The 24,786-nt window shown below is 44.3% G+C and overlaps 1 protein-coding gene across 1 annotated transcript in view; it reads right to left on the reverse strand.

Moving 5' to 3' along the window:
- Window positions 1-24,786, reverse strand: part of RHPN2 (rhophilin, Rho GTPase binding protein 2) — an 83,694-nt gene that overhangs the window by 45,818 nt on the left and 13,090 nt on the right. The window contains exon 2 of the mRNA XM_006867310.1: window positions 14,163-14,278. Within this exon, the coding sequence (XP_006867372.1) occupies window positions 14,163-14,278 (116 nt within the window). The remainder of the gene's footprint in view (window positions 1-14,162; window positions 14,279-24,786) is intronic.

The following is a 24,786-nucleotide window of genomic DNA, read 5'->3' on the forward strand; positions in this document are numbered from 1 at the left end:
AGCAAGTTTCAGAGTCTCTTCAGAGAGCATTTTGGTCGATATTTCCTGTCTTCTTAATGACCTTTTGTTTTTCATCATGCATAGTTCTCCTTAATGTCATCCCACAACCTATCTGGTCTTTAGTAATTAGTAAGCAATGCTTCAAATTTATTCTTGTGCTCTAAATTCAGGTGGGATGTACTCAAGGTCATCTTTTGACTCCAATGAACTTGCTTTCATTTCTTCAGCTTCAACTTGATGATCAACTGATGGTCTAGTCTGTGGTTGGCCCCTGATAATATTGAGATTCTCCATTGTCTCTCTCTTTCCACAGTTTGAGGATTAGCCTTGTTGTTAGATGCCATTGAGTTGGTTCCTCCTCATAGCAACACTATGCACAACCCAATGAAACACTGCCCAGTCCTGCACCAACCTCACAATTGTTCTTACACTTGAGTCCATTGCTGCGGCCTCTGAGTTCATCCATCTCGCTGGGGGTCTTCCTCTTTTTCGCTAACCTCAACTTGCCAAGTACAGTATCTTCTCTAGGGACTGTTCTCTCCTGATAACATGTCCCACGTATGACAGACAAAGTCTCACAACCCTGTCTTCTAAGAAGCATCTGGCTGTCCTTCTTCCAACACAGACTTGTTTGTTCTTCTGGAAGTCCAGGGTCCTGTCACTATTCATCTCCAACACTAGAACTCAAATGCATCAATTCTTCTTCGGCCTTCCTTATTCACTGTGCAGCTTTCACATGCGTATGTGGCAATCGGCTTCTTGTTGTTGTTAGGTGCCATCAAGTTGTTACGGACTCATAGCGACCCTACGTACAACAGAACAAAACACTGCCTGGTCCTGGGCCAACCTCACAACTGTTCCACACTTATCTACAGCTAAATCTGTCTTAATTTATTCTTATTTCTCCTGCCCCCCAACTCCTTACTCACTGGTGACTTAATCTTACATGTTATATGAATATGTGAAGGTGCCTTAGTTTGTTTGACTCCCATTTTGGAATAAAGCAAACTAAAAGGCAATGCTGAAAGGTACAACCTTTGCTTTATATTTCTTTGACGCCTTCTGAAACCTGGCATATCCTTGTAGTACCAGACTTTTACACACGTAAGGAACACGTTGTATGATTCTGCATACCACACAAACGCCCTTGTATATTTTCATAACTGCGCTATGCCAAATTGATTTTTACATGTTGATTATTCCTATTTCAATTGTTGGGTCTGTCCAACAAATTTAATAATGAGTTAAGTCTTCATCTTTGTGTTGTTGAAGCAAAGTCTGGTTGCCAGCCGCAAACCCCAATCAACCTAAGCTAGAATTTCTAGAGCAACCCCTCTCCCAGCAGGCTTCGTTCCCTACTCTGCAAACCACTTTCTCCAATGTCAGAAGAAATCACTTTTTATACCCCCAAAACAGTTCTCAGACAGTATCTGTGCACCCAGGGCTGGAGAGGCCTCTCAGGTGGGCAAGGCTGGTGCCGCACGCCACGGGCATGCTCCTTGTCCCCTGCTGGCTGGCCGGCCCGCCAATCAACCGGCTCAGGCTGTTTGAACTGCCTGCTCCTGAGGATTCTACAGAGCAGGTATGAGTCCTGGGAGCCACAGGCACAGAGGAGTCTCACATCCCTCTTTAGATGAGGCAGGTCCAACTGGCTTCCCAGGTACTGCATGGGGTCAAGGTAGTCCATGCCCAAACTGTCCTGACACTGGTTTCACATGGGGCTGGCACAGGGGACCCAGATGCTCACAAGCAACAGCCCACACCCACCATAGGCCCAGCCTGCAGCAGTTGTGTGAAGCCCTTTACCAGACCACTCCCCCTTCTCCTAGGTAACAGACTTGGATACAGATTAGTTACCAGGAACTCCATTGCTCTCAGGCCCAGTTATGAAATGCCCAGCACAAAGGCACAGCTTCAACCATTTCTTTTCTAATCACCGGACTACTAGCAAACTCCAGTCAAGACTTCTTGTCTGTGGCTTATGTTAATGACAGAAACAAGATCAAAAGTCACATTTCTCGAAGTGTCACAGACATGTGATGTATGTATGGGCACATCAGAATTTTCTTTTTAACATTATTTTCCAATTTCTGTTGGGTATCTGCACTAGTTACATGGATGCAAAAGAAGAAAAGGTACTATAGTAATGAAGACTCAACAGATTTCAGCTGATAAACACCTGACTGGGTGCAGAGAGGTGAGGCACAAGAGTGGCAGCCTGAGCCCACTAGCTGCTCCACAGGAGAAAGATGAGGCTTTCTACGCCCGAAAAGGATTTATAGCCTCAGAAACTCTATACTAGGTTACTAAGATTTGCAAATGCTGGAAGGCACTTAACAATAACAACATACTGATTTGCCTCATCTCCCTCCTCTTGATATGGCAACAATTTAGAATTTGCAACAAATCAATTAGCTGCTCTTTGTATAGGTCACTCTGGAAAAGGTTAGTGACCAGGTAGGGCCTTGGAACCGATTTTCACAATGTTGACCTTTGGGTACAAAGATATTTCATCTGTACCATTTGAGCTGTGTTTCAAATACAAGGAATGAGTTTTCAGAGATTCGGTGGTGGTGGTGATAGATCCTTCTCGAATAAGACATGCTAAATGGAGTCCTGGTGTGGTGCTGTGGGTTAATGCGCCAGACTGCAAAGCCATTGGAACTGCAAGGTTGGCGGTTCAAACTCACCAGCTGCTCCTCGGAAACCCTATACAGGGTCACTATGGGTTGGAACTGACTTTATGGCACTTAACTACAACAATGGACTTCTGGTGTGGCACTGTGGGTTAATCCACTGGACTGCAAAGTCTGTTTGAACCACAAGGTTAGCGGTGCAAGTTCACCAGCTGCTCCTCGGAAACCCTATACAGGGTCACTATGGGTTGGAACTGACTTTATGGCACTTAACTACAACAATGGACTTCTGGTGTGGCACTGTGGGTTAATCCACTGGACTGGTAGTTTAAGATCACCAGCTGCTCCTCAGAAATCCTATACAGGGTCACTATGGGTCGGAACTGACTTGATGGCACTTCATAACAATTCAAGATGATGTGAATACTCGAGCTCCACCTGTGCCCACCAGGCTGGGGGGGCCCGCCTGAGAGAACGGACAAACATAGGACTTGTTGTTAAGTGCCTTCAAGTTGGTTCTGACCCATAATGACCCTGTACAGGGTTTCCTAGGAGCAGCTGGTGAATTTGAACCGCCAACCTTGCAGTTCAAACTGACTGTGCAGCCCAGCGCATTAACCCACAGTGCCACACCAGGACTCCAACATAGGGCTGTTGTTGTGAAGTGCCATCAAGTCGGTTCTGACCCATAGTGACCCTGTATAGGATTTCTGAGGAGCAGCTGGTGATCTTAAACTACCGACTATCTGGCCCAAATTAGGGATTAAGATCAGAGCCTGGTGCTCTGCACCTGGGCTGCATTTCTGGGAAACTGTGGCCTTTCTCAGCTTTTACTCGAGGCCCTTGTGGTTTGATCACTGATGTTAAAGACTAATGGCCATCTGGGATGAGGCAGAAAGGTGTTTTAGACCCTTCCCACCTAGAATGTTTACTTATGGACGGAGTTCCCTGAACACAGCTAACATCTCCTGCCAGTCCAGAACTCCTTGACTGTGAGGAGCCCCCAGAGTTTCCTCTCTGGGGCCAACAGCTGCACTATTTTGTTTTGGTTTCATTTTTTATCCTTTCATTGTTTTATTGTTTTTGCTTGTTTATTCTTTCTTCTCCTTCTGTTTCCATTTCCTTAGTCCCTTGAATTTTAAGCTTTTTATCTCTGCTTTTGTTTTCCCTTCTGTTTCTCATCACCCCGCTTTTTTTTTCCCCCCCTTTTGATTTTTCTTTAACTACTTTGACTCTCTCTCCCTTTTCATCATCCCTCTCCCTGGTTATTCTAAGTGCTTTTATTTTTATTTGTTTTTTAATTTCTTCCTTTTATTTTTCTCTTCTGTAGCTCCATTTTCATGCCCCCTTTTCTTTAGTTAATTTATTCTTTTTTAGTTATTCTGTTCTTTTTTCTGGTTGCTGTCTATTTTTCTTTTTTCTCTTTTTGTTGTTGGTTTATTGTTTATCTATTCTGTTTTCTTTTCTTGTATGTGTGAAGAGGGGTTTTCTCTTTTCCACCCGACAGGAGACAACAACCGTGCCCATACAGCAGTCAGAGACGACTGTATCCTTGCAGTTCTATCCATTGAGCAAGAGCCACGAACAGCTCCTATACCAGCTAATCAATGATAGACAGCAGCCAACAGCAGCCAAATCCACCCTAAACTGAGGAGCATAAATGAAGAACCATATACAAGCTTCCATTCTCTAGGGAGCTGGTGAGAGCCTAAGAACACATCAACACACAACCATCCATTAAATATAAATACAACACCACTCCTACACCCTGGAGACAACAGAGTTTTTGCTCACACTGGAAACAAGACAGAACGGCTCAAACAAATGACTAAGCTGCAGAGCCAGAAGACATTTCTGAGGAAGAAAAGGTAATGGAACTAATTGGAAAAAAATGCAGAAAAATGATATTTGGTACCTTCAAAGGACTGACAGAAAGATGGAGGAAAACACAGAAAACAAATTAGAAGAATTCAGAAAAACACTGTAAGAACAGACAAAATAAATGCAAATTCTGAAACAATATAAAACCTGAAATGAGAAATCCAGGAGATTTAACACTAAGATTTTAGATATGAAGAATACATTGAAAGGGCACAGGAGTAGATTTGAAGTAATGGAAACCTGAATTGGTGGCCTTGAAGATAAATCTCTCAATGCTGCAAGAACAATCAGAAAAAAGAACAAAAAAATCCAAACAAAGTCTAAGACTTATGTGGGATACCATGAAGAGAAACAACTTACAGGTGATCAGAATTCCAGAACAGAAAGAGATAAGCACAGAGAAAATTGTCTAAGAGTTGTCATGAAAGATGAGAAGTATACAAGAAGCTGAATGAACCCCCAAACAGGATAGATCCCCAAAGAAAATCACCAAGACATATAATCAAACTTTCCAAAACCGAAGATAAAGAAAGAATCCTGAGAGCAACTCAGAAAAAATGAAAAGCTACCTACAAAAGAGAACCAAAAAAACGGATCTGTACTTCTCTGCATAACATAAACCATGCAGGCAAGAAGGCAACAGGAAGACATATACAAAAATCTGAAAGGAAAAAAATACCAACGAAGAATTATATGTACAGCAAAGCTTTTCTTCAATGGTACAATATAAACAGAGAAACAGAAATTAAAGGAATCTGTAATAATTGGACCAACTTTACAAAAAATACTAAAGGGTATTCTTTGAACAGAGAGCCAGCAACAGCAGACATTAAACCACCACCCAGAACTCAATCCAGTTATGTTGTAGTTGTTAAGTGCCGTCGAGTCAGTTCCGACCCATAGCAATCCTGTATAAGGTTTCCGAGGAACAGCTGGTGAGCTTGAACCGCTGACCTTGCAGTTCAAACGGCTTTGTAGTCTGGCGCATTAACCCACAGCGCCACATCAAGACTCCAGATATATAAGTAGTTAAAGTGAAACAAACCTACAAGACTGAAAGTAGGAAAACACGGGTGCCGATGTATAATGATACATCGCAAAAAGTGGGAATACTGTAGATACAGAACTTCCAAACGGCAAGGAAGTCAGGTAGATTTCAAGATAAAACACAGACTGTTTTAAACAGGAAAAAAATGAATAAAATTATATGGTAACCTCAAAGAAAATGAACACAGCTTCACATCAAAATAAAAAAGAGGAAAATCAGAATGATTTAGTAAGCATAACATGACAGAAATGAAACTGAAAAGAAAACCCGCAAACAAAATGAACTCAGTGCAGAAAATTATGTGGGACAAAGAAATAGCACCACCACACACACAGCAAAATGAAAGCAATCAATTCACACCTATTGAAAATTACACTGGATGTAAATGGATTGAATGCACCAGTCAAGAGACAGTGCAGAATGGATAAGAAAACAGGATCCTTCAATATGCTGTCTACAGGAGACATATCAAATAGATGGAGACAGCCTAAATGCCCATCAATGGAAGAATAGTTAAACAAACTTTGGTACATACACAAAATAGAATACTATGCATTGTTGAAGAGTAACTATGAATCTGCAAAACCCTTCACAACACAGATGAACCTGGAGGATATTATGCTGAGTGAAATGAATCACAAAAGGGCAAACATTGTATGAAACCATGCAGTAAAAAGTTATGAAAAGGTTCTATAAGAAACAGTCTATGCTGGTTACGGGATAGCGGGAAAGGAAGTATATTCATGGGCTACAAGACAGACACATGTTCACAAGGGTGACCAGGCAATATACAACAAGAGGGAAGTTAGCAGAGGAAAGATGAAGGTAGCAGGAGACAAGGGAGGAATGCAAGAGTTAATGGGAATAGAGGTAAATACTGTTAACTGTTGGTACATGGAAGGGATCGCAATCATTGTGATGAAGCAAAGTTTATGATTTGTTGAATGTAAAACTGATGATCTGCCCTGTAAATCACTCAATACACATAAAAAGTTAGAAAGAAAAAAAAAAAATTCTCATGGGTCCCACTCACTCTGTGAGCAATCAGTCTGCCAGGTGGAAACAGGGGAAGGAAGGCCACAATCAACGATTTCCCATGGCCACTGACTCCAAGCACACACACTTTCCCTGAATTTAGAACTCTGGAGAACTTTCTACCATATGGCTACTCTACCTTAAACCCAAAGTTTAATGTTTCCAAGTTTTAGCTAAAAATGCATGTGATTTTTGCATTTGGACCCACACGTTACCGACTGTTTTTACTACAATTTTTTCCTCTCCAATCTTTTAGTAAAATCACCCCTCCAGAAACAGAAGTATGCACTGAGTCCATCAGGTAAAGCAGCATCAGAAGACTGCAAGCTGTATTGGAGGAGCTTGGCCTTCATCCACCCAACTCCACATCCGACTTTGTCTGGGATTCAGTGTGGCCGGAGCAAGTGCTATCCATGCCCTCGCGTGACAACCTGGCAGGAGTGGCAGATATGCCAGTCCGGTGGGATGCATGATCTCAGCCCGTGTCTTGGTTCAATAGGGCAAGCCTTGGAGTTGGTGGCAGCCTCCAAGGTCATAGAGGGCTTATCTGCTACACTGCACAGATCTGTGTCAGCCCCCCTCAGAACTGACCACGTGAGCAGTGCTCATGACCGACCAGGCCATCACATGACTCTAATCCAGAGGTGCAGAGCCTGAGAGATTCGCTCACTTGGCTCTCAGGGAATTAGCTTTTTCCTCAAGTTAATTGGAGTCCTGGTGTGGTACTGCAGGATTATCTGCTGGATTGCAAGGTAGGTCTGAACTGCAAGATCGGTAGTTCAAATTCACCAGCGGCTCCTCAGAAATCCTACACAGAGTCACTATGAGTTGGAACCGACACGATGGCACGTAACAATAACAGCTGCCAATATCTGAAAATTCAACAATCAGAAGATTTACAGATTTCAAGCTTCTGATTTAAAAAAAAAATTAAAAATCAGTTCATCTGCTAGCCCTGGGCCTGTCCTCCATGGAGTAAATTGCAGATGTCCCTCCACAGTGGGCATGTGCTCTGTGTTTACCACAGTTCCCATCATGCTCTGCTGTCTTACAACACTAATCCAAAACATTTCTGGAAAAATTCCATTATCTTTTAGTTCCATTTTCTACCAACTTTTTGAAGCTCCCTCATATATGGCAATTAGCTTTAAAATTCATAAAGACCACCTTAGTTTCAAAAAGATGTCACATGTCTACCCTAGCCTTTCTCAAGGGAGGGAAGGAAGTTGGGAGAAGAGAGACAGAATACTGTTCTCGCTTTGCCTGAAAGAGGACAATTATCTAATCCAACTCCAGCAACTCACTGACTCTTGGCTGATATGGATCAGAGAAGATGAATTTGAGGGGTACAAAACATGACTCTCCTCTGTACAGTGTCTGTCCAATTATGAGGGTCCCATGTCAAGGCAGGTAAAGGTTGGGAGCCTCACTTCCATGTCAGCATTTCCCAGGGTACTTTCCCAATGCCCCTCACAGTACTTTCCCAGTCCTCACAGCTCCAACTGCTCTACTTGAACCTGGGAGCTGCGTGGGACCTTTAGGAGCCTGCAGACACTAGGCCCCAGTGTCACTAAAACTGACCTTTGCCACCTAATTGACTCCAACAGACACCCATGAGGCCTGAGCTGGGTTTGGCACAATGCCCGATTTATTTTCGGGAATCTGTTGGTGGCGGCTGAGCCAGATTAATGAATACTTTAGGGCTTCCTCTGACAATATTCTCCAAAGAGGGGCACTTTGAACTTTTAGGTCACCGAAAGAATCATTAACAATCCTACCCCACCCCCAACACCTGCCAGCTCAACTGCCACCAACTTGACTACGCGACAAAGTGCTAGAGCTGTTTGCTTGTTAACAGAGCAAGACGAAACTGCCCTAGTTTCTGCCTAAGAAACTCCAAGTCTTCTCCTCAGAGCGGCCTCCCTGACCACTCCCTTTCTACAACTGTGCACCCTCTGTCAACCACATATCCCTCTCTCACTGACAACCTAGAAAACAGTATTTCCTGAAATGATGTGAATTGTGTGCTTGTGTGTCAAGAAGCACCCACCAGAGTTTCAGCATCATGGAAGCAGGGTCTCACCTGAACTTTTTTTTTTTTTAACTGTTTTACTGTGAATTATGTGATAGTTTACATGGGAGAACATTAGCTTTACATTCATCCTATCTATTGTATATCGTTACATTGCCTTGGTTACAATCCCCTTCATGCATCATCAACCAACCAAAGGGTACACCCCACAAGCCTACTCCCTGGTCATCAGCACACAGCCCCTCTCTCTCCCTCTCTGGGTCTAGAGTTCCCAGCCACTCCATCTCTCCATGTAGTATCTCCACTGTAGTATCTCCTGTATGTATGTGTAGTGTCACAACATCCGGGCTGCCACTTGGAAGATGCTCCACAAATTTATTTGTTGAGGGAATGAATGGGCCAGTCAATGGTAACCCAATCCTGGGGAGGTCACAGCATCAGGACTGCCCAGCTTGCCCCTTGAGCTGGGCCGGCAAATTGTCAACTGGAATCCCCAGTCAAAAAACACAACACCGGGGCGGAGGGATAAATCACCCCCTGCAGTATTCCTAGCTCCACAACCCAGCCCACAACAGGCACTCCCCAAATCAGAGTATCTCTCCCAAGTGACCCGGCAGCCCGAGGTCCACTGTGTCATAAACAGCTGTCTTGAGACAAGACACGTTCAGATACTAAACACAACAACAAAGTATTACAATGTGAGGCGACTTCAAAAGTTCATGGGAAACTTCCATATCATTTCCACCACACCACCCCCATTATGGAGTCCTGGTGTGACGCTGTGGGCTAATGCGTCAGACAACAAAGTCGTTTGAACTGCAAGGTCGGTGGTTCAAGCTCACCAGCTGCTCCTTGGAAACCCTATACAGGGTTGCTATGGGTTGGAATCGACTAGACGGCATTTAACAACAACCCCCATTATATTTAAATTGGAGTCCTGTGGGGCACTGTAGGATAAGCACTGGGCTGCTCACCAAAGGTCGGTGGTTCAAACCCACCAGCCACTCCTTGGAAACCCTATATAGGTCACTATGAGGTGGAACCGATTCCACGGCATTTAACAACAACCTCCAATAACAATCTCCCTCCTACCCAGTTACAAAAGTAGCTGGAGAAAAAAGATGGAGACAGCCTAAGTGCCCATTTATGGAAGAATGTATAAACGAACTTTGGTACAGACACACAATGGAATACTATGCAACCCTGAAGAATAACAAGGAAGCAGAAAACCACTGCATAACATGGATGAACCTTGAGGACATTATGCTTAGTGAAATCAGTCAGCCACAAGAGGAGAAATATGGCATAGAGCCGTTATTGTAAAAGATTAAGAAAAAGTACCCACATTGAACGGGGGGAGAATGTTTATCTTTTATTTATTTTATTTTAAATTATTATTGCTTTATTTTTATTTTTTTGTTGGCTACCAGGGCATATGGGGTGGGGAGAGGGGGGAGGGTGGGGAAGGTGGAGTACAGGGTAGGGGAATAGACACAGGATAGTGGAACACGGGTATGGAATAGACACAGGATAGTTTGGTGCTTGGGGAGGGGAGGGGCAGTACACTCGAAAGGAAAGGGGAATGGAAAAATAAGGCAGATGGGAGAGTAGCTAGGCAGGTTTACATGGGCTAAATGGGACAGAGGTAAATAACGATCTATGCACAAATGTGGAACAACAGGGCTCGTGGAGGCAAAGACTGAGGCATGGTTTGAATGGGTAAAAGTGGGGAAATGATGTTAAGATGCTTGACTGTCTGTTGAATCTTCGTTTCCTACTATGTAAAATAGACACTTGAAGGGGAGAGAGAGGAATAGCCAGAAACATCACCAGAGAAAGCTTGTAAGTCCGTCTTCAGCCTATAACTGTTTGGAATAACTAAAATGGGGCTAGAACTTGCCCAGTGAAGGAGGCTCCCTGCAGAGCCTTTGTATTGCACAAGACCATAGGTGGAATCCTGATCATCATCCAGAATCTTCTGAGGTGGGACATTCCCACGTGAAAGGACAAGCAAACTAGTCTGGAGCAGCTAGAAGAGCAGAAGATACTTCTTGAAAGAAAGACCCGCAGAAAACAAAACAAAAACAAAACCAACAGCAGTCAATCGACTACTACAAGAACAAGCAAGTTGTTCCCCAGGGAGCCATCAGGGCAAGTGGTCACGTCCCTCAAGGCAAACCCCCAGGCAAGACTGAAACTCAAATGGAATACACTAGCAGGCATATGGTCCTGCTGCTGACCCGGTTGGTCACGGATAAGGGGACGAGGGGGGAAAACAGCAATGAAGTTGTGAACTAAGTCTGACCACATTCTATAGACTCCTGTTAACCTGGATTGAGATGGTTAACCAGTATGACGAGACCTGAGGACTCCTGGGCTCAGGAGCAGGGATATGGCCCTAGAGGACTAGACTGGAGTGTGATGCATCCACCTGATATAAAGTGAGGGGGAGATGCACAAGAACACCCATAGTTGCAGTTAGTACCCATTTGACCTGGCATCAATGGCTCGACGATCAGAACACAACTAGAGGAAGAAAGAAGAGGGGACAAAAAAAGCAGTAACCCACTATAAGTGGATGATCTTGACCTATGCTTGTGGATGCAGTATGACAAAGGAGCGGACAAATCTCTACAGTGAGGATCATTCCCAACCTCTTAGTACACAGGGTCGACAGCGAAGGGGAACTTAGACACGACACTGGCTACCCAAAATGGGGGGACTACAAAGGCAAGAAGTGACTGGCTTACAAGCTTTCAACAGAGAACCTAGCTCCAGAGGATACAGGGAAAGGTAGAACCTCCACTGAATATTTTCCAACCTGTCTGGATGGGGTTAATAAAAGGTGAGGGGGATGGGGGAAGGACTCCTGTGGTTCAATAGGGAATGATTACCATCAGGTCTGACAGTGAGTGTTGGAAAGGCAAATGTAAATGTCTGGCATCAAAAGGAGGGGAGCGGCTGATTTTGCATTCCAGGAGCAGATATCCCTGGAACCATCAAGGGAGAAAAGCGAAATGAGAGACCCTGTCTGGGGTGGAAGTGACACTAGGGATGGAGGCAGAGGCAATGACAGAAGGAGCGGCTGGGGACTCTGGACTCGGGGAGGGAGAGGGGCTGTGTGCTGGCCGCCGGGAGGCCGGAGTGTGGGGTGTACCCTTTGGGTGTTTGATGATGCATGCAGGTGATTGTGATCATTGCAATGAAACAAAATACAATAGGATGAATATAAAGATAATGTTCACCCATGTGAACTAACACATAATTCACAATAAAAACGTAAAACAAAACAAGCAAAAATAAAAAAATAGCTGGAGAACAAGTTTCCAGACCCTTTCCCACCCAGGGACTTTGTGTCTTCTGCTATTCTAGGTGTCCCCCACACACACACACAGTGGCAGGTGTAGGGGCTTCATTAGACTAGTCTCTGTGCTCCTGCATACTTCATAGTAAGAATGAATAAAAGTCAGCCTTGTGCCAACACTGAAAGGAGGACAATGAAGAGTCATGTCACTCCCCACTCCTTGTCTTGTTCACAACAACTGCTGCTACCAACCGCTTTCTTCATCCCTTTGGGAAAGGTTTGTGCACAGACAAAAGCGTGTATGCTTTCGTCCTTTAAACACATGCATAAACACACAAGGTAGTCTGTACCGCACCTTTCTCTTTCCCACTTGAGACCTTAGAAACCTTTCCTACGGAGCAAACACAGACCTCCTCAGAAATGGATTTAGCCAAAGTTCACATTCAGAAGCACTTCTCCTGTCCTGTCTTTGCCAAGTGCTCTTGTGGGTGGCACACACACAAGACCTGCCATTACTGCAGGCCTAGGACCACTGGGAACTGGGGGTGCTGGGGCCTTGTGGCTCTTTCATGAACACCCAGTTTGCTGTATCTCTGTTCCTTACAACCTCCTAAGCAGCCCCTGAGCTCCCTGCCCACAGAGCACCTAGCATCAGTTGCTTGCAGAGCATTTGACCCTCCCAACACCTGGACTCTTAGCGGCCCTGGAAGGGAGTCACAGCTGTAAGCAGAAGACTCCCATCCCTTTCCTGCCAACAGACAAATGTTTCCAGCTTCCAGGTCCCTGCAAGAGCAAAGTACATCTTCCCAAGGCTCCCAGAATCATCCCAAGCCGTAAACATGGTACTTGTCTTGACTACACAAAAGGCATCAGGGAGCTGAAAAGAATTACTGCCGTGTGAAACTGCTGAACAAAACAAAAAATTATTTAAAATAATAATAATAAAATAAAGACCAGGCTTCAGGGTCAGAAAGAGACGAAAGAACCCAAGACTATGGCTCTTGGTCATCCCTCAGGTCTGAAATGGAATATATATCACCGTGGCTCAATTTTCTGCCAAGCAGTAGATAGGAGTATAGAGGGTAACAGTACCACTAGTGAAGTATGCATGCCGTGGACTGGCCAACCATTCAAGATCAGAAAGGACAGCACTGACCTAAGACCAACATCCAGAAGGATGGGGAGAGACAGGGGAATGGAGACAATAATCACAGGGAGGAAGTAAGATAAGTGAAGTCTCATGGAGGAACTGCAATGGAGATGGGAATGGAAGTGTATGATTTGATCTGCTCTGTAAATCTTCACTCAATCCACAATAAGGTTAATAAAAACTTAAAGCAAAAAAACGAGTTACCCCTAGAATGGTAAAGGAGGAAGACACTACATTCCTTACAAACAAGCTGCTGGCCAATGGTGTCTTTGACTGCATTTAATGGGCGGTGGTGGTGGTTGTTAAGTGCTGTCGAGTTTGTTCATAGCAACTCTGTATAGGGTTTCTAAGGAGCAGCTGGTGGATTTGAACTGTCGACCTTGTGGTTCGTAGTCTAGTGCTAATCCTACAGTGCCACACCAGGAACACAGTGATGAGTACCCCAGATCACATCCCTTTTGTCATAAGTCCTGGTATGGTGCTGTGGGTTAAAGCACTGGACTGCAAGGCTGGTTTGAACTACAAGGTCAGTGATCCAAGTTCACCAGCTGCTCCTTGGAAACGCTATACAGGGTCACTATGAGTCAGGACCTGACTCGACAGCACTTAACAACAACAACTAGTCAGAAAGGTGGCCATGGCAACAGAAAGACTTGTCCCTTCCTTTCTGACTTCCTTTTCTTTATACACTCAGCAAACATTTACCAAGCATCAAGTTAGGCAGGGAAGGAAACAGACCCGTGTCACACACACACACAAAGGCAGAGAAATCAAACATGCAGACAATAGCTGGACTTCCGGTCACAATGGCTGACTTAATCGAGACAGCTGTCCTACTGTCCTTGGCATCACTTCCCTATCAGACTCACAGGCTATCTGAGTGAAACGCTGGTTTTTCACATAACCAAGCTCGATGCAAAAATAATCAACAACAAACAAACCAACAGGTTCCCAAAGCTAAAAGTGAGAGCCAGCAAGGAAGCTGGGCAGGCCTGGGAGTTTAGAGGCCAGATGGCTATGCCTCAAGGTTGAGGCTGGGCTTGCCAGGTGAGGCAGTGCAGCCAGATTGCACCTACTTCAGAAGGTTTTCGGCTCCAGTTCTCATCCGCACAGCTTTCAGAATCTGCTGGTTCAAGGCAGCCCTCTGATTCTGCAGTTTGCTCCGGCCAGTTTGTGCAAGGGGATTACAACCCTAAGGGAAAATGAGACAAGTCCTGTTAGAGGTCAGCCACTTCAAAACAGATGACAATGTTTACCATAACAGAAAATGTTCAACTCAAAAACCCCCTCATCTGTTCTAAAAATAAGAGCAATGCCAATCTAGAAAATGTATAAAATATTGAGAAGAATATGAAAAAATGAAAATCAATATTCACAATCCTATAACTCCAATATACCCACTGTGAACAGGTCTCCTTTCCTTCTCCTCTGTTTGATATGCAACCAGTGGCAGCTCCACAATCAGATTCTCTAGAAGAACTCAAAGACAGCATAGAGCTGTCCCCACAACCTCGCCACATTCTGACTCACAGCATTCCTGTAGAACAGCTGAATTCCTCTTTAGAGTTTCAGAGACAAGAGATCTTTCAAAGAGCAGACAGCCTCATCTTTCTCCCAAAGAGCGGCGCTGTAGGATAAGCACTAGGCTGCAAGATCAGTTTGAACTGGTGGTTCAAATCCACGAGCCGCTCCTTTGAAACTCTATACAGGGTCGCTAAGAGTAAGAACTGACTTGACCAGCACTCATCAACAACACCGTGCGGTTAGCAGCCACGGTTAAGATTTATACAGCTGGTTCATAAGGCACAGGCCCACTTAGGAGGCTTCCTTACACTTTCTCTTTCTGCGAGGGGTCACCGAGCACATACTCTCCCCTCAGCAACAAAAATACATGTGTGTAATGTCTCTGTCCTGGTCAGTCAATTAGAGGATCAATGTCTAAGGTCTTTAATGGGGCAAAGGCAGAGTCTTGGCGTGGTACTGAAATAAGTACTGGACCACAAGGTCAGTTTGAACCGTAAGGTCGTGGTTCAAACTCAGCAGCCGCTCCTTAGAAACAACAAAATGCTATCATTAAAATCATATTTTGACTGTTGGTGTTAAATACCGTTGAGTTGGTCCCTACTGTATAGGGTTTCCAAGCAGCGATTGGTGAGCTAGCATTTACCATTTTCTTGTAGTTGGATATTTAGATTGTTTCCAAGTACTTGCTAATATGCATAATAATTTGGCACATGTTTGTGAACAGGAATCTTTTATAAATCTTGGTGTGGTTTTTTTTCCCTTAAAGGTATATTTCCAGGGCAGCATTATGGGGTCAAACCTTTTTGAGGTTGGCTTCGAGTGCACCAGCCCAATTATCTTCCAGAGAAGGAGGCACACAAACGTACCCACTGCGTTCTACCTGTCTTGTCTTACTGGTGTTAAGTCTGTTTTTTTTTTTTTAAATAAAAGCTTTAGGAAGATACGATTCACATTCCATTAAATTCACCTGTTCCAAGTGTACGGTCCACTAGGATTTAGTAGATTCATAAAGTTGCACAGCCATGATCACTTTCTGGTTTTAGAATATTTTCATCACTCCATAAAGAAACCATTCTCCACCAGGAGTTGACCATCCCCACAGCGCCCCCAGAACCACAGATCCACTTTCTGTCGACAGATTTGCCTACTCTGGACACTTCACATAAATGGAATCATACACTCATATGTGGATTTTGTGATGGGTTTCTTTCACCTAGCATATTTCCAAAGTTCATCCGTGCTATAGCGTGTACTAAGGAGCTCTGGTAGTGTAATGGTTACAAGTCGGGCTGCTAATCTCACAGTCAGCAGTTCGAAACCACCAGCGATTCCATGGGAGAAAGATGAGGCTTTCTGCCCCCGTGAAGATTTCCAGCTTCAGAAACACTGTGCAGGGTTGCTATGAGACAGAATGGACTCAACGGCACTTAACAGTCCTTGATGGCAGATGGCGTATTATGAGGCGATAGAATGAAATGACATACTAACATCTGCTATAGCATGGATCAACTTTGTTGTTGTTAAATCCAGTATACTAAGTGAGACAGTATACCACTGGAATCCTAGTATGGTACCGGAGGATAAACACTGAAGTTGGTGATTCAAACCCACCAGCCAGTCCTCAGAAACCCTACACAGGGTTGTTATGAGTTGGAACCGACTCAACGACACTTAACAACAACGTTAATATGCCAAGAACAACAAACCACATTTTGCTTATCAAGTCATCAGTGAATGGACGTCTGGCATATTTCATCTTTAGGCTATTATGACTAATGCTGCTATAATAGTGTGTGTGGACAGACATATGTTTCCATTTCTGCTAGGTCTGTACCTAGGAGTGGAATTGCATGGTGGTGCCGTAGGATAAACACTGCACTGCTAACAACCAGGTCAGTAGTTCAAGCCCACCAGTCGCTTCATTCGAGAAAGATGAGGGGGTTAATATGAGTCGGAATCAACCCAACAGCAATGGGCTTAGTTTGGTTTTCGAATGGTTAATTCTGCGAGGCACTGGTGGCACAATGGTTAAGTGCTTAGTGAGTCGAATCCACCAGGAGCTCTATGGGAGAAAAGACCTGGGATGAATGCTCCTATGAAGGTTAAACAAACAAACCTACAGCCTTGCATCAACTCGATTCTAATTCACCCTTATATGGTAGAGGAGAACCACTCCACAGGGTATCCAGGGCTGGTAATCTTTGGGGGCGCAGACTGTCTTATCTTTGTCCTGCACAGTGGCTGGTGGGTTCACATCACCGACCTCTCAGTGATGCTTAACCCACTGCACAATAGGGTTCCCGCAGTCTAGGAAACCCTATGGAGCAGATCTATACTGTTCTACAGGGTCATTATGAATCAGAACCGACTCAACAGCACACCAACACCAACAACTCTATGAGGGAACATCAAAAAGTTTGTGGAAAATGCCATTATTACTATTAAGTTTTATTTGCTTATTTTATTGTGAATTGAATGAAGGTCTACAGACAAGATCCTAAGATTACATTCAACAAATTACGTACTTGGTTTCATCTCAGTGGCTGCAACCCCCTCCCTGCAACAAGTTACCCAGCTTCCTCCCTGTGCTTCCTTATTTCCATTCCACCCACCTGCCCAGTCCTTCTCAACTTTGTCCTTAGGTAAATGTTGCCCTTTTGACTTTGAATGATTGGCTATTTCATCATTCATAGTGAGCATATCTTACTAGTGTTGCTGTCCCCTCTGTACACCTATCTGCTGTTTGACTGAAAGGTGGAACAAGTTGAGTTCCTTTCCAGACCTTTCCAGTGGTTGAGGGCCATAGTCTCAGGCTCTTACAGTCTCTTTCTGACCAGTAAACACAGTCTTTTTTTAAAAAAATAATAATTTTGGGTTTTGTCCCACATTTCTGTTGCTCTATCCAGGCACCATCTCGTTCTTCTGGTCTGAGAGTCATGGAGACTGATGTTCACATGTGCCTTAGTCCACTGGACTAATTGATTCCAACCTTCTTCAATTCTTATCACTCTTCTTTCTCCTGCACACGGTGAGACCAATAGCTGCACCTGAGATGACCACTCATGAGCTTTTAAGATCCCAGATACTATTCACCAAAGTAAGATATAGAACATTGTCTTTGCGGACTGTGTTATGCCAGTTGACCATGGTGTCCCCTCAGACTATGGTCCTGAGCCCAAGATCCAACAACTTATTGCCTTAAGATGTTTGATGGTATCTAAGAAGTTTTCATCATTTTGCCTGCTGTATGCTCCACCACATTTATAGTTGTGTTTGTAGGAAAGGTAAATGCCTATGTACTAATACTCTCTTTCAATTCTTTCAAACTCACTTATTTGTGGTGTATGTATACACATACATACACACACACACACACACACACCCCACTCTTCTTCCCATACCCATTCAATCTGTGTCTCTGTCTACATGTCTACCTGCAGCACATTGTTGTTCCAAGGGTGTGTACACATCACTATTTACTTCTATTCCCTTTAGCCTTGGCGCACCTCCCTGTATCGTCACCTGTCTTCATTCTTCTGCGAACCTTCCTCTTCTTGTTTATAGTTATTCTTGTTTAGTGTCCTCCCCGTCACCCGAGTTAACCCATGTCTACCCTTTAGCCAGTAATCACTGTCCTTTCCTTCCCACCCCTGATAACCATCAAAGAATGTTTCTTTAATAGTAAAGCCTTCTCTTGAGTTTTTACGACAGTGGTCTCATGCAATAGTTGTTCTTTTGTGATTAACTTATTTCCCTCAGCGTAATGCCCTTTGGTTTCATTCATGTTAGAAGGCAGTTTGTAGATTCATTGTTATTCTTCAGTTTTGTGTATGTACCAAAGTTTACTTCTTCTGTTGATGGACATTTAGGCTGGCCCATCTTTTTGCCTCTTTGAACAGTGCTGTGATGAACACTGATATTGCATGTATCTACTCACGTCCTGGCTCTAATTTCTTGTGGGATCTATACCAAGTAGAAGGAATGCTGGGTCATAAGGTATTTTTGTTTCCAACTTTCTGAGGAAGCACCATAATGTTTTCCAGAAGGTTAAACCATTTTACAGTTCCACCAGCAATACAGGAGGGCCCCAGTCTCTTGCCAGCATCAGTTATTTTCTGTTTTTTTGAACTTTGCTATTAATGCTGGGATGAGATATCTCATTGTTTTGATTTGCATCTCTCTAAGGAGCTCTGGTAGCGTAGTGGTTACGAATCGGGCTGCGAACCTTAAGGTCAGCGGTTCGAAACTACCAGCCGCTCCGCGGGAGAAAGATGAGGCTTTCTACTCCCGTAAAGATTTACACCCTCGGAAACCCTGTACAGGGTCGCTATGGGTCGGAACCGACTCGATGGCACTTAACAACAACAACAAAATGGCTAATGATCGTGAACATTTCTTCATATGTTTGTTGGCTGCCTGAATGTCTTCCTTGGTGAAATGTTTTTTGGAAAATTCCATTATCTTTTCATTCTATTTTTTCCACAAATTTTTTGAAGGCCTCTTGTACTGCTAACCTTTTGAAGAACTACTGGACTATTTTCTGCACTACTTTACATTCTCACCAGGATTGTATTAAAAAATAAACCTCCCTGCCTTTCTCGGATGGCGGCTGTTTATGCTGGACGTGTGGCCAGAGACGGGAAAGGATCACATGGAACCTCGGCAACCTAAGACAGAGCCATTGCCATGCTGCAATGAGTTTCGATGACGGGTAAGACTGAGGAATTCGCACTGACTGCCTAAGACAGGCAGCGTCCCTTAAACAAACAATAAATAAGGGGGGAATCTGATGCAGACCGTGCAGACCCGGTCAGGAGGTCAAGACCCTGTGGGCCCAAGCGTTGTTGATCGTCCAAACCATAGGCTCTGAGGATCAGACTTTAGCTACCTAGTAGACATAGCAAACTGTCCCTCATCTAATTATTCAGTAATGCTTGTTAGTAATCTCATACATGAGCCCTGGATATCCACAGACAAATGTAAAAACCTTCCCTAAAAGCCGAGACTGTAAATTCCAAAAAGGCAAGTTCCCCCCCACCCACCCCCAAAAAAAGCTAAAGAGGATAGAGAGAAACACTGTTAACTGATGATATATGGAGGGGATAATAATCAATGTAATGAAACAAGCTATATGAATGGTTGAATGTGAAGCTGATGATGTGCCCTATAAACTTTCACTCAATCCAAAATAAAAACATTTAATAAAAAAAAAAATAAATAAATAAACCTACTGCCTTCTGGTTGATTCCAACTCAGCAACTCTGTAAGAGAGTACAACTGCTCTACTTAGGATTTCTAAGACTGTAAGTCTTTACAGACACAGACTGTCTCATCTTTCTCCCAGGGAGTAGCTGGTGGGTCCAGACCACTGACCTTGCCATTTTCCACATCCTCACCAATGCATGTTATTTTTTATTATCACCATCCTGGTGGTGTGACATAGGATTTCCCTGTAGGTTCATTTCTATTTCTCTGATAGGTAATGAGGTTGAGCATCTTTTCATGGGTTTCTTAGATAATTTCACACAGATTTAATCCTGTTGTTGTTAAGTGTCATCGAGTCAGTTCCGACTTACAGTGTCCCCTCTTAAAGGGTTTCTGAGGAGCGGCTGATGGGTTCGAACTGCCAGCCTTAGCAACCCAGTGTTTACCTTACAGTGCCACACCAGGACTCCATTTAATCCTAATAATCCTAAAATGATCTTCTTTGGGAAAACACCTACTCAAATACTCTTTTTAATTGGATTATCTTTATTTATTTATTTTGGATTATCTTTTTATTGTCAAGTTTCATTCTTTATAAATTGGCTAAGTATAAAGTGGCAGGGGCTTCAAAAAGCTCATGGAAAAATTCCATTATCTTTTCATTCCACTTTTCCACAAACTCTTTCAAGTCTCCTTATAGGCATTCCATCCTTTGATTTGCTTATTTTCAGTAGTGAACATTTTCTTCATCTATCACTTGAATTTCTTCCTCAGTCAGTTGTGTGATTTCAACACCACTGTTTCCTGGGGTATTTGGATGACGATATTTCATTCTGGAAAGTTTATTATCAGAATCAATGTTTCTTTTTCATCTCCTGGTGTTCTTCCCGCCCTAGGACAGGTAGAGGTCCTGGGATCTGAGCCAGGGCTACATTCCTATTCTAAGCTTATCTGTGCTTGCTGCCCACTGATGGGCTGTGGTAGCTCCCTGGGAGTGGTCAGGTGGATGGTATTACGTGAAAAGACTGCCCTGTCTCCAACTACGTCACTGCCATCTCAACTCAGTGCACACCCTGCCTCCCTCCTACCTGCCCCCCTCACCCAAGTCATGCATCACCTCAGTCCTGGGGAGGGAGAAGTACGTTATCTCTACAACTCCAACCTTCTCAGTTCCCCGGTAACAGTGGCCTTTGGACAAGTGAGTAAGAGGCGAGTCACATTCCTCCTTCCAAAGATTCCTCATTCTCTCTACAAGTAGATAACCACCACCTGTCTCCCACACAGCCCCCACCTAATGAATAGCCCGTCTCACAATCCCAAATTCAAATTACACATCTATTTATAATTTGAACTGCAGTGGGTCTTAAAGTTACTATCTTTTAAAGCAGTAAAGGATCCCTGATTTAAAAAACAACAACTATGTTTAATATGTCGTTCTTAAGTGCCATCAAGTCGGTTCCAACTCATAGCAACCCTGTATGGGGGTTCCAAAGAGCAGATGATGAGTATGAACTGCCGACCTTGTGGTTTAAACCAATCTTGCAGTCCAGTGCTTTATCCCACAGTGCCATACCAGGACTCCATGTTTAATACATGCACGTCAAAGTTGGACAATGACTAAGAAGACTGTAGAATACTTGATGCATTTGAGTTATAGTGTTAGAGAAGAATATTGAAAGTACCATGGGCTGCCAGAAGAACAAACAAATCCATATTCGAAGATGTACAACCAGAATGCTCCTTAGAAACCAAGATGGCCAGATTTCGTCTTTTACACTTGGGACATATTACCAGTCCCTGGAGATGGACAATGCTTGGTAAAGTGGAGGGTCAGCGAAAAAGAAAGAACCCCCCCACCCCATGAGATGTACTGGCACAGCAGCAGTACCAGTGAGCTCTAGCATAGCAGCGATTGGGAGGATGGTACAGGGACACGGCAGTGTTACGTTCTGTTGTACACAGAGTTGCTATGGGTCAGAACCAACTTGACAGTACTTAACAGCAACAACGTGTTTAAGACTGTGTGAAGATAAAGATACCAAGAAACAATGAGTCCAAAGGCTAATGGACAACATGAAGCCCAGCCTCCACGGCTCTGAGACCAGAAGACACAGTGGTGCTTAGTTAGCTACCAAGTGGACAGCTCTGGAAGGGATCACAATATGAAGTCCTCACAATATGGATGTTGTTGTTGTTATGTGCCGTGGAGTCAGTTTCGACTCATAGTAACCCTATACAGGGTTTCCGAGGCTATAAATCTTTCCGGGATCAGAAAGCCTCATCTTTCTCCTGCAGAACAGCTGGTAGTTTCAAACTGCTGACCTTGAGATTCACAGCCTACGTAACTACTACGCTACCAGAGCTCCTTCACAATATGGACAGAGTGAGAAAAAACGTGGAACAAAACTTAAAATCATCAAAAAGACCAAGTTTACCACTGGTCTGAGTGAGACTGGTGGGACCCCCAAAACTTTGGTCCTTAGACATCCTTCAAACCTGAAACTGAAGTCACCTCCATGGCTTGACTTTAACCAAACTGGATAAACACTGCACTGGCAGCCCCCAAACTGGCAGTTCAAACCCACCCGCCTCTCTCAGCAACCCTATAGAGGGTTGCTATGAGTCAGAACCGATTCAACAGCACACAACAACAACAACATGAGGTGGACAGTAACACCAGGGAGGTATACACTCATCAGAACAATTAACCATACCAGATCAAAGTGGGCAGCATTCGTCCAGGGATAAGAGAAGGACCACAAAGCCGGTTTGAACTACAACATTGGTGGTTCAAACTACCAGTCACTCCTCGGAAACCCTATCCTGAGTCGCTATGGGTCAGAACCGACTCGACAGCACTTAACAATAAAAGCTCACAATAGACCAAAAGGGATTGGAAATAGGGTGAAGGGAAAAGGTAAATCACAGCGAGGAAGTGGGAAGAGTGATGTTACATTGTAGAGGTGGTTATGTGTCTTGTCACAAAACAGAAATGTGTATGAATTGTTGAATGGAAAACCAATTTTCTCAATAAACTTTTACCCAAATCACAATTTTACAAAGACATGTTGTTGTCATTGTTAAGTGCTGTCAAGTCAGTTCTGACTCATAGTTACCCTGTACAGGCTTTCTGAGGAGCAGCTGGTGGGTTTGAACTGCGGACTTTGTGCTTCGTGGTACTATTAAAGAGAGAAAGTAACTGTCAACCTCTGCGTTTCACTTCCTAAAGAACTAGGAAGGTATAGCTCCGTTTGACTCTAAATTACATGGTTCACCAATGCTGTGTTTTACTGTATAGAGAAGTTTTAATGGCAAATGCTTTTCATGTACCTGCTCAGAGTTAAGATAAACAACCATTCCAGCTTACTTGCTGCTAAGAATGTTTCCCGGCTCCTAGGTTTTACCCAACTTCTGGCTGGCTGGGAATCGCTACGCCCTAACCAGCCCACAGATGTGGGGTCAGGTTTCTAGATAAGGCATAGGAATGCTCAGGATTAGATTTGACTAAGTAATTGGACCCAAAAGTACATTAGTTCTTACTGACAGGGAGGAATGCTGGGCCCCACTGGAAACACCAGAAACACCCAATGGGCTGTCTGAAACTTTCCCTGAGTCCTAAGAGATGAATCTGGCCACCTGGCCTGCCAGAAAGTTCCCCCGGCATCCCCAGAGACCATCAGCCACACACAGGTTTCTGCCAGGGGACCCATAATGCTGACCCACTCCATAGTTCTCCCTTGTTTCTTCTAACCACTGCCAGACTAGGACTCCAAGGCTATAAATGTTTATGGGAGCAGAAAGCCTCATGCTTCTTCCACGGAACAGTTGGTAGGTTTGAACTGCCAGCTGGTGGTTAGCAGTTCCCAGCCCTGAACAAGGGAACAAGGACTTAACCCTGAACTAAGGAGTTCTGGTAGCGTTGTGAGTTCAGTGCTGGGCTGGTAACCTCAAAGTTGGTAGCGCAAACCCATCAATAGCTCTGTGGGAAAAGACGTGTCTGTCTGCTCCCGTAAAGATTTAGCCTTAGAAACCTTATATAGGGTGGAGCTCTGGTAGCATAGAGGTTACAAATCAGCCTGTTAAACTCACGTCATCCGATTGAAATTACCAGCAGTTCTGCGGGAGAAAGATGAAGCTTTCTGTTCCTGTAAAGATTTACAGCCTCAGAAACCCAATACAGGGTTGCTATGAGTCAGACCCAACTGCACGACACATAACCACCTCCATCACCATGAGTCAGAATCTACTCGATGGCAGACTTTGGTTGGGATTAACCCTGAACAAACAGTTCCCAGACCAGTCCCTACAACTCAGTGGCAGAGATGTGGCAGGGATGTAGAGACTGATACAAAACCAGAGGGGTTGCACCCAGGAACCAGGGCAGCTCCATTCTTGCCTGCTTGGCCTGGGGTCCTGTCCACAAGACCAGCCCTAAAGTGAATCTGATTGGTTCCTTACCAGACTGAGATTCAGGTTATTTCCGTATCTGCCTGGAATCATGATGGTCTAACAGTCAATGCCCAAGAAAAGCAAGAACGGGGTGAAGCGTCAGCTCATCATCAGCTAAGAGGGCATCGTCCATGTGAGCCCCCATGTAGCTCAGATACCACAAGTCAGAGGCTTAGAGGTAGGATCCCAGAGCCCCCTGAGATGACCTAAGGGTCAGCCTGAGCAATGAGAATGTGTAGAACTGCTGAGAAAACACAGCTGTTGCCCCCCTACACACTCCCCAACATCCCTCCAGGCTGAGGGCTGCCCAGCTTCGCTCCACCATCCTTTGGGCAACAATGACCTGCGTCCCACTCCCCCACCTCACAGGCCACGGCAGCCAGGAATGGTGAGTAGTGTATGTTCCTCCACTCCCTTCTGACTCATGCCCAGCCAGTTAGAAAATCAAAGGTCCCTGGTCCCAGGGATTGGTTCAGGGATGAGCACCAGATACATGAACATGGGCAAGAAGCCTTGATCTTC

This window comes from Chrysochloris asiatica, unplaced genomic scaffold, assembly GCF_000296735.1.
Source record: "Chrysochloris asiatica unplaced genomic scaffold, ChrAsi1.0 scaffold00104, whole genome shotgun sequence".
Classification (NCBI taxonomy): domain Eukaryota; kingdom Metazoa; phylum Chordata; class Mammalia; order Afrosoricida; family Chrysochloridae; genus Chrysochloris; species Chrysochloris asiatica.